We start from the raw sequence: 10,236 nt of genomic DNA on the forward strand, positions 1-10,236 counted from the left end.
ACTTTATGAACGTGGAGCCTGGTGATCAGGCCAACTCAGGTACGCAGAATTTCTCATTCACGGACAGGGAATGCTTTTCACAAGCATATCCTTAAACTACTGTTCTATGGAACACACTTCGGCAAACACTGGTTTGAGTATTACCTATGGAATTTCTAGTGACAAGCACTATGCTCCATAGAGCAGTGGTCTTTAAACTGGAGTTCCAGTAACTTGCAGGACCACGACAACTTCCCAGAGGGGGAGGGGGAACAAAAAGCTATAAGATCATCAACCTCGGGAACTTCCATACAAGCTTTTCCCTAAAATCAACCTCTCCAAGGAAGCCTTCATTCAAGTCCCCTTTCTTAACTCCCCTTTCACATCTGCCCTTCTCCCATTTTATGAAAAGAAAGGTACAAAGGGGCCCAAACAGGCCTCACATGCCTCCTCCTCTCCTCACTGCCCCGGCAGGCGCTGGACCACCCACACTGGGTAACCGCAACTGGGCTCTGCAAGCCACTGGGACTGCAGCGCACGTGCTCCTGTATCTGCCAGCTGAAGAGAGAGACTGCATCTGTTCCCCTCCCCCCCTCCAGGCTCCTCCCAGACTAAGCCTCCTGAAAAAATTACTTTCCTCCTGTGTTTCCCTGCTCGAAAATCACACTGCTCTCCTGGCAAATGCAAGCACCTTGGTCAGCATTCGGCCTCCTGCAATCAATCCCTTCCATCCTCTGGCCTGGCATGCACCTTCTGCTCCAGTCAGGGAGAGGTCCTGGCCCCTCCAGTTCCTGTCTCCATGCCTTTTCCCATGTTGCACCACCTGCTAGGAACACCCTCCCACCTGTCTGCCAGCTAGCATTCTGTTTTCCCTCCAGTGCTCTCAAGCCACGGCCTGCTCACTTAATGAGGCCACTGGTGAGTCACTCCACACTGCTGTCTGAGCTCCTCTTACACCACACCAGAGGACCCTAAATTTCAGTGTGGTAGCCTGAGGGAACTCCAGGTTCAGTTCAAATCCCAGCTCTTTTGGTAAACTTGGCAAAGTTACTTGATCACTTTGTTTCATCTGCAAAATGGGAACACCAATTACATCAAAGGATTATAAAAAGATAGGTAAATGAGACCACACTGGGGAGCCAAGTTAGTGAACGTCACTAAAGTATAAGCTCCATGAGGGTAAGGATTTTTGTCTACACACTCATATCTTAAGGCCTGAAACATAATACACATTCAGTAAACACTTAGTAAATTATAGGACTGAAAGAATGAACAAACAACAACGTATTAACTTACTTGATCTAATCTAGTCCATAAACCTTTGATGTGTGCATGATTATTATTCCCATTTTATAGAGGAGGACACCGAGGCCTTGTATAGGCAGGAAGTCACAGGGCCAAGATCTGAACCTAAGCAGTCTGGCTCCAGAACACAAGGTGGGGTGGGATGCCTGTCTGGCACAGTCGGTTAAGCAGCCGCCTTCCTCTCAGGCCATGATCCCAGGGAGCCTGCCTCTCCCTCTGCCTGCTGCTCCCCTTGCTTGTGCTCACTCACTCTTAAATAATCTTTTTTTTTTTTTTTTTAAAGATTTTATTTATTTATTTGACAGAGATAGAGACAGCCAGCGAGAGAGGGAACACAAGTAGGGGGAGTGGGAGAGGAAGAAGCAGGCTCATAGCGGAGGAGCCTGACGTGGGGCTCGATCCCACAACGCCGGGATCACGCCCTGAGCCGAAGGCAGACGCTTAACCGCTGTGCCACCCAGGCGCCCCACTCTTAAATAATCTTTAAAAAGAGAGAGAGAGAGAGAGAGAACACAGGGTAGGATACTCTGGTGTGACTATCCCTTCCTTACATAGACTCCCCTGGAAGGTGGTATAAAAAATTGGTCTGGGCTAACATAATATAATAAAAAAAATTAAAATAAAAAAAAATTTTTTTTAAAAATTGGTCTGTTTCTCTGGCCTGCTTTGCATAGCACCAGGCACCCAGTTATCACCCAACACTTGGCTGGCAAATGCCAAGAACGAGATGAACATACACTTTGCATTAAGCCAGCTACCTCAGAAGAGGGTCTCAAGGAGTGTGAGGCTATGGTGTATTCTTACCTTGCCCTTGAACAGGATCACTGGACAGACAAACCGTCCTCTGCACCTGGCCGTCTTGCTACGGTTGACGAGGTCTTGCAACTTGCTCACTTGCACAGTGCTCTGAAACCTAAGGCACAGGCAAGAGGCAGGTCAGGCTGGCTTCTAACTGGGCATTTTGTTTATGTGTATGTGTGTTCACAAAGACCCCATGTGAGGTCTGCAAATGTGTGTGTGAATACATACTTGATATTCGGTAAATGCTTTAATCCCTAAACTCTAGAGCATGGATATGTTAAGCTTTTCAGGAAAAGAAAAAAAATGCTACATTATACATAATAAAATTTAAATCATCCTGATTTTAGAACCCTTAAAATGAAAAAACAAGTGAGCTACTTTGAAGACCTGGTACATAAAATACAGAAATACACATAGCAAACTGGATGCTGATTATGTCTGGGGTGTACATTTTTTTTATTCCCAGAGTAAGACAATAGGTGCTCTGGGGACCCTATGGAAATCATAGGGCCATTTTTGTGATCTTTCAGGGGGGCAGGCTAAGAAGAAGGTTCCTATTTCACATGGTGATAAGCTTCTGATATTTCATCAACATTCCAACTATCTTTAACAGTCCAAGCAGCAAACAGGGCGGAAAATGCTGGAGCAAAGGAGGTAAAAAAAAAAAAGCAGCTGTTTGTGGCAAGGAGAAATACAGTAAGTAATCCACTGGGTTTGGTAAGGGAGCTTCCAGATCATGAAAGAGTCAGGTTTAGAGATGAGCTCCAGCAAGGCAAAGCCATAATGAAATCAGTAGACCCTAAAAACAGGGTCTCTTCTTATAGACTCACCTACCAATCCTGAGCAAAATGCTCCACATCAGCCAGACAGAGCTTTTGGTTGCACGAGAAAGGAGAGGCAGGAAAGTTAAAAGAGTCGGAAACTATGTAGATTAAATGAGCAGAAGGGAGGGAAAACACTCTATGCTCCCTCCATATAAGGTAGAGGTTCCAGGTCAAGTCCTAGAAGGCATTTAATTCCTTCTACGTCCTAATCCTCCTAGGCATCGATGTGATCTTGCACAGCAAATGCATACAAATAATTGTTTCCAAATGAGTAAATTCAGCAACTCCTACACACCTGTGGTAACTTTTTAAGTCTATCTGGATGCTGTTGGCATTAATAAAAGTCTTTTAAAAATACGGCTGATTTCTCAGTAGTCTTCACAGATATATTTGCAAGCCACAATTATTAAAAATATAACTACTATCGGGGCGCCTGGGTGGCACAGCGGTTAAGCGCCTGCCTTCGGCTCAGCGCGTGATCCTGGCGTTATGGGATCGAGCCCCACATCAGGCTCCTCCGCTATAAGCCTGCTTCTTCCTCTCCCACTCCCCCTGCTTGTGTTCCCTCTCTCGCTGGCTATCTCTGTCAAATAAATAAATAAAATCTTTAAAAAAATAAATAAAAATAAAAATAAAAATATAACTACTATCAAGTGGGGTCTGAAACTGAAGTTAGAAAGAGGTTTTCAAATAAAAATCTGGACCCATAGTTTGATGATCTTGGAAAGAGAACAAGGGGGTAAAAGAACAGAACTTAACACTTCCCATGGTGTATTTTTCTGTGAGATCTGATTTAAGATGCTACTTTCGTAGTCAATTTTTTTTTTTCTTTTTTGAAGACAGGAAGAATGGCAAACTTGAAGAGGCTGGGGTGCCTCTTTAAGGTGCCTGTAGGGTGGCACTGCCACCCAGCGATGCCCTAGAAAGTCCGTGGCTCACTGAAAACCAAGTTCTGCCACTTCCCCTCACTCAGTTTCTCTATGAAATAAAAAGGCACCTCAGTACAAAATAATCTCCTAATCCAACCCAGATGCCAGGAGAATATGAAACAGAGAGCACATACAATACCGTCCACGGTAGTCTTCCTCTCGCTTTTGGTGGCCCCAGGCCATTTTCACAGACCTGGTCAGCACCATCTATTGCAACAGGATCTCACTTAATCACACCAGCAGCTCCCTTGAGTTCTTAATGCCTTGAAACTGTGTTTGATTCTCCCAGGCTGAGAGCTTCCATTCGGCAAACTCCATAAAACCAAGATGGAAAACATGCCAGTATTTCCCTCTTGGGGGCTCTGGGCAATCTCTTAATGTAGAAGCAGGCATACTTTTTCTGGTTAGGCTAGCTGGTGGTTTATTTTGCTAGTTCCCCTACTCAAAGAACCAATACAGCTTCCATTCTCAGTAGTTCCTGTTTTTATTTTTATTATCTCTTGGCCTTAGGATCTTTTTCTTACAGTGCTAAGCACTAAGCTATGTCTGGCACATGATACTCAGATTTGAATGAATAAACATAGACTTGTGTATTTGTCTTGTGGGACTGAGCTATTAACCTGTGGAATCTGATGCTATCTCTGGGTAAATAGTGTCAGAATTGAGCCGAATCACAGGACACCCAGCTGGTGTCCGAGAACTGGTGGTATGGGGGACCCCTCAACCCCTGGAATTAGGTGCAGAAATTAACCACTATCCCCCAGCGCCTCATCTGTACTTCCCTAATTCTGGTTCTTGTTACACAGTCATTGCTTATTTACTGGGCTGTGTTACCCAAAAGACCTAATGGTAGGGACTTCGTCTATCTGGTAGGGCTTCCAACTGGATCCCTGGGGACTGACGCATGGCAACAGCTCAATGGACGCCTGTTGACAAACACATGCCTTGGCTGCTCAGAGATCCCTATCCAGACTTCTACTCCCAGATGATGGCCTAGACTGTGGAGGTGAATTAACCAAACTAAACTACTTCCTGAATCCAGTTCTACCCCGTGTAATGCGGTCTAATTAGTGTCCTATTAACACCAAAGCCAGGTATGTAAAGAAGCAAAAAGTTCTGTTCCCACCTAACAAGCATATACTCCTTTCTCTTCAACTGAAAGGCACTGCCCGCTCAGAATTACTTCAAGGCCTTACAAGAAGTAAAACGTAAAAACAAAGTTCAATAACTCCTCTAGGGTGATGAATATGCCACCGTGGCTCTGGCCTAGAAGGTGTGACCCTGCTGGTGGAAGAACTGTGATGGTGACAGAAAGAAAAGGCAGACAGGCGCACAGAGCAGAGTGAGGAAGACCCGGATTTTAAACCCACCCCGCTTACTCCTTCTGTGATCTTCAGGAAAGGCAAGTTACTTCCCTGGGTTCTCACTTTTTCTTCGGTACAATGGAAGTACCACCTACTTTACTGGGCACCTGCAGGACTTGAGGGAGCTAGTGTGTAAAACCCTAATACCTGCCAAACGGTAGGCCCTCGGTAAACATTCGTTTCTCCTTCTTTAAGGGCTCTACTGCATCAGCGCTTCCAGGAAAAACTTCTGTGGGGCAACCAAGACTAAGTTCCTTAATGTACTTCTACTACAGGGTGGGGTGGCATCACCTGGGAGCTTGTGAGAAAATGTGGAAGCTCGGGCCCCACTCCAGACCTACTGAGTCAGATTTTGTGTTGTCACTAAAAGCGCAGGTGATTCGCTCATAGTCTAGCTGAAGCACCATCTCGACTACAGCTGAGCTTAATATCAGAATGCCATCGGGTCACCAAGGTAAAACCATCAGCAAGCACTGAAGAGGGTGGAAAGAAGGGCAAGGAAAAAAGAGATCTTGTTGAGAAACATTAGCTAAGGGCTTATAGATGTTGAGTCTACCCAATTCTGGGAGACATTAGGAAGAGACAGAAACCATATATAATGGAGCCATAACAAAGCCCAAATCTTTAGGGTCAGAGATCCCTGGAGTTCTTAATTCATATGACTGAGAATATGATATAATTTCTGTGATCCACATACAATCTGTTTTTCTAATACCTTCGTTTTTCTCAGTGAACCCCACCACAACCTCATGACATGGCACACTTACTAGAAACTACACTTTACAGATAAGGAACCTGAGGCTTAGTCCTTACACTCCTCTCACCTGGTTATTCCCCTGCTTCAAAGCCTTCTCTGGCTCCCTATGGCCTACAGCAGTGGTCCTCAGCCTATACTGTACGGTAAGACTCATCTAGAGAGCTCCCTAAGAATGTAGATTCTGGAAATTCTGATTCAGGGGCCCTAAAATCTGTGATTTCAATCGGTGCTCGGGAGACTAGCACAATAAAACCACTAACACCCACAAGTCCACACTCCTTGGCCTGATGATCAAGACCATATACAAACTGGTCTTTTAGGACATGTCAGGACTGCTACTCATCCTTCCAGTTCCAGCTGAAGAGGACCTCTACCACGGGCTCTTCCTAAACACACACACACTTCAGGCAGAATTAACCATTCTCCCTGGTTTGTCTGCAGCGGTGCTTCTTAAACCGAATCACTAGGGCTTCTTGTCAGGCTGTGATTTTGATTCAGTGGCTTTGGAGCCAGAGATTCAGAGTCTCTAGCCAGTTCCTAAGGGGCACACTTCAGCAGTGAGGGCCTGCTGCACTCATCATAATACCGCATCTACAGATGCTTTCACAGATACTGTGAACAGCTCCTGGATTCTCTTAAAAGCAGCAGCAAGCATGGAGACAAGGGAACAAACTTTGAAATCAACATAAAGCATTTCCTGGAGCCTCCATGCTGTGATGATTTATTAGTGTCAAACAACTGCCACCATTTAGTGACTACCTTTGGGTTATATCCTGTGCCGAGTGCTTTATATATGCTTATATGTGACCTGTTGTTACCCAAAGAAAGCACTCAGGCCTTGGTAGGCCCTCAATTAATGGTAGCTCTTATTTCTAATTCTTACAATAAACACGCCAGGCTTGTAACAACCCCACTTATCTGGGATTGCACTAGCCATTTTCCTGAACAGAGATAGAGACTTACCAATGAAAAAACCAAGAGACAAAGAGATTACATAATCTGCCCAAATCACTTACACAGCCAGCGTGTAAACTCAAGCAGTTTGACTCCAGACCTCAGGCTCTTAAGCCCTACAAAATGGTTAAGTGCCCTCAAGAATGTCAACAACACAGCATAGCTCCCACCCCCACTCTCTTAAAAAAAAAAAAAAAGAAAAAAAAAGGACACTAAGGTTCAGAATGGTGAGGAGTGAAGTAAACTGTCTTAGGTCAGTGAGCCCTAAGGTGGGGGAGAAATAGAAGTCCAGGCTTGTGACTTCCTACCGCTCATTCTATGCCAGGCTACTTTGTCAATCTAACTTATCAAACCCTGAATGAAACAAAGAGGCCGATAAGGTTTCACACCTGGGGAAAGTGAGTCTACCCCACCCAGTTCCCCGCCCAGTTGCCAACTTCCTGACTCTGGAGATGAACTGTCAGAGCCTCCCCAGACAGTTACATGATGCTCACGTGTCTTTTTCCTTCTCAGAACTTTCATACTCCAGGAACACGATGTGCTGGGGGTAGTGGCCACAGATATCCCCATTCACATTTTGGATCACACTGTAACAGTAGTCTCGGCCAAACAGCTCCAGACATCTCTTCTCAATGCGCTCAACCTGCACAGAGGAGGAGACCTGAGCGTAAAGAAGATTCTGGGATTCTGAGTATAAGAATTAAGCAGTTCGTGACCTGCAGAGGTCACTGGGAATGACATGTGCCTCTGTGATTATTATTCAATGCCAGGAAGAGACACTTTGCTGGGACACAGGCCCTAGATGTGTATTTCATTAATCTATATGCGGTATGTTTTGGGAGGTCTCTGAACCCCTCAGTGTTGCAGTGAAACAAGCATTTGAAGGAAAGGGCTACAATTTTCATTAGATTTTCAAGGCGGTCCACAATCCATAAAATATTAAGAACTCTTGCTCTAGATCACTTTAACATTAATCCATTATCTTCCCCTGGCTCCAGATTACTCCCCACTCTCTAGTCACAGACAAGTACCTAGACACTCTAGTTAGTATAACGAGTAAAAGCTGCAAACAAGGCTGTCTCCTCACACTCCATTTATTTATCAAATAAACGGATGAACTCCCCTTAAAATTGCTCTTGTTTAGTTCACAGTTCAGGGAAAGGTCCACTAGAAAAAAGGCATAAGACGTGTAATACCTTCAGAAGTCTACAAGAGATCAGGAAGCCTGGAGAGGCTTTAAGGTCAGCTGCAGTGAAAGTCAGGTATAACTTAAGACAACCCTAATCTTCAGGGGTGTAAGATGGAAGAGGGGCTCAGCAAACCACTGACCCTCCACAGCCACTCAAAAGAACAATGGAGAGGAAAAAACTCATAGTGGCTTAAACTAGGAATTCTCAAACTTTAAGATGCATGAGTATCATTAAGAAGCCTATTAAAAAATGCAAATTCCAGGTTCCCACCCCAGAAATTCTGACTCAGTAGAACTGGATGGGATCAAGGAACCTTTATTTTTAACAAGCATCCCAGACAATGGTGAAACAGGTGGTCCTCAGGCTAAGCTCTGAAAACCACTTGGTTGTTTGGAGAGTGGGGAAATCCCATCATTACTGGTCTTTCCTAGATTACTCCAGAGAGTGGCAGGATACCAGCTGCAGTACGTTCCAGCAAGTAACCCCTGGAGCCAAACCAGAGTTTCGTGGCCCAGAATGGAACAGAATCCCACTGGAAAGCCTGATGCTAAACCTGCCAAAAGCACATGGGGAATAAGAGATAGGAGGATCCACAAGATTCCCATTTGATTGCCAAACAGTGCCTAGGATGGGAATGGCCCTACCAGGCTGGATGCCTTCCAGGTCTGGCAATAAGGAGACTGAAGGGAATCCCAAGGGTAGAAAAAAGAAGAACTGAGACTTGCTTTTGATAAAGGAATAGGGGGAGTGTGGGCTGTTCTCCTAATCTGTAGGGGAAGGAAAGGGATGGGCCTAGTCTAAAGTGACACTAAGGCTGTAGAAGGAAGGAACACACTCGGTCCCTATCTTGGTTCCTTTCTGACCTCTGACCTGGAGCAATCCTCTAGACTTTTGGTGGCGGGGGGGGGGGGGGCGGCTTTTGTACCCATACCTGATGCACGGGAATAACCCTCCTCAGCTCCCCCTCTCTCATGTCTGAACATGGTCCCTCAGCTCTGATCCTTGACCCCCAAACGCCTTGTCTCAAGCCAAAGGACGTCCTTCCTTGGCTCACTCTGACCCCAGTTCTTCCTTTTTCGGTTTTTGAACCCGACCCTTAACTCTCCGGATCCAGACCCTGGGAACTTCCCTCTCCTTCCTCTCACACCTGACCTCCGCCTTTCTTCTGTAACTGTTCAAGCCAAGGAGCTCTCTTTGTGCTCTTTACACCTCCGAACTCACCTTAGAGCCGCCCGTCCCGCTGCAGTCCTTGGCCCGGTACTGAGTCCGGGAGAACTCCTCCAGCAGCTCCCCGAGCCCCGGCTCCTGCGGCGGCGGGTTGCCCGAAGAAGCCGACGGCCCCGCCGAGGCGGCGGCGGCGGCCCTAGCACCCGCCATGGCCCAGCCCCGCGTCCCCTTCAGCACCCGGCGTCCCCCTCAGCGCGCCTCAGCCCTGCCCATGGCACCTGGAGGCACCGACTCCGAGTCCGGAACCTCCCGAACAGCCTCAGCCACCGCCTTCCCTTTCCACTTCCGGCCCCGCCCCACCCTGCCGGATGTTTACTTCGGTGCTGACCAATCGGAGCCCGGGACTCGCGCCCTGCCCCTTGATTACCGGCCCACCCCCAAATGTGGAGCGATCCAAAAGGTCTAGGGAGAGGGAGCCGGGGCCGCTCGCGTTTAACTCTGGCTCCGCCCCTCGGGGTTTCCTCGGGGAAGCCGGGCTAAACCATTGGGGATGCGGGAGGGGTGTTAGTGCGGGAAGTAGGAGGAAGGAACTATGGGAAATAACCGGAGGAAGAGTGGAATAAACCATTACAGGGAGAGGAGGAGGGAACGCTTGCAGGCAACTAATTAGTGTTGGCAATCATAGTAATAATAGTAAGTAAAAATAAAACAGCATTTTATAAGGCACTTTTTGTTTACACTGTTCCTCACAATGTCCTTATGATTATAGTGCTCCTATAGTCGATCCGTGTTATCAAAGAAGGAAACGGGAGTCATGACTGTGTTGAAATTCTATGATTGAAAAGCACCATATTTTTTCTTTTTTTGTTAATGGAACATTTCAAACATTCACAGAACTGGAAAGAATAGTATAATGACCCCCTCATGTATCCATTAGTCAATTTCAACAATAATCAACATATGCCA

At 46.3% G+C, this 10,236-nt stretch overlaps 1 protein-coding gene across 8 annotated transcripts in view; it reads right to left on the minus strand.

Moving 5' to 3' along the window:
* The window catches only part of MTMR14 (myotubularin related protein 14), a 45,097-nt gene extending 35,485 nt beyond the window's left edge, over nt 1–9,612 (minus strand). For 6 of the 8 annotated variants that reach the window (XM_087866809.1, XM_045808177.2, XM_045808178.2 and 3 more), the window contains exons 1-3: nt 9,325–9,612; nt 7,408–7,556; nt 2,089–2,197 (exon numbers count right to left, since the gene is read on the minus strand). In XM_087866809.1, the coding sequence (XP_087722935.1) occupies nt 2,089–2,197; nt 7,408–7,556; nt 9,325–9,480 (414 nt within the window). In that variant the 5' untranslated portion in view covers nt 9,481–9,612. The remainder of the gene's footprint in view (nt 1–2,088; nt 2,198–7,407; nt 7,557–9,324) is intronic. The other 2 variants (XM_087866810.1, XM_045808182.2) reach the window with 2 other exon arrangements.
* Between the last annotated feature and the right edge of the window lie 624 nt (nt 9,613–10,236).

Source organism: Ursus americanus, chromosome 14, assembly GCF_024610735.1.
Source record: "Ursus americanus isolate L20-20 chromosome 14, mUrsAme1.1.p, whole genome shotgun sequence".
NCBI lineage: Eukaryota > Metazoa > Chordata > Mammalia > Carnivora > Ursidae > Ursus > Ursus americanus.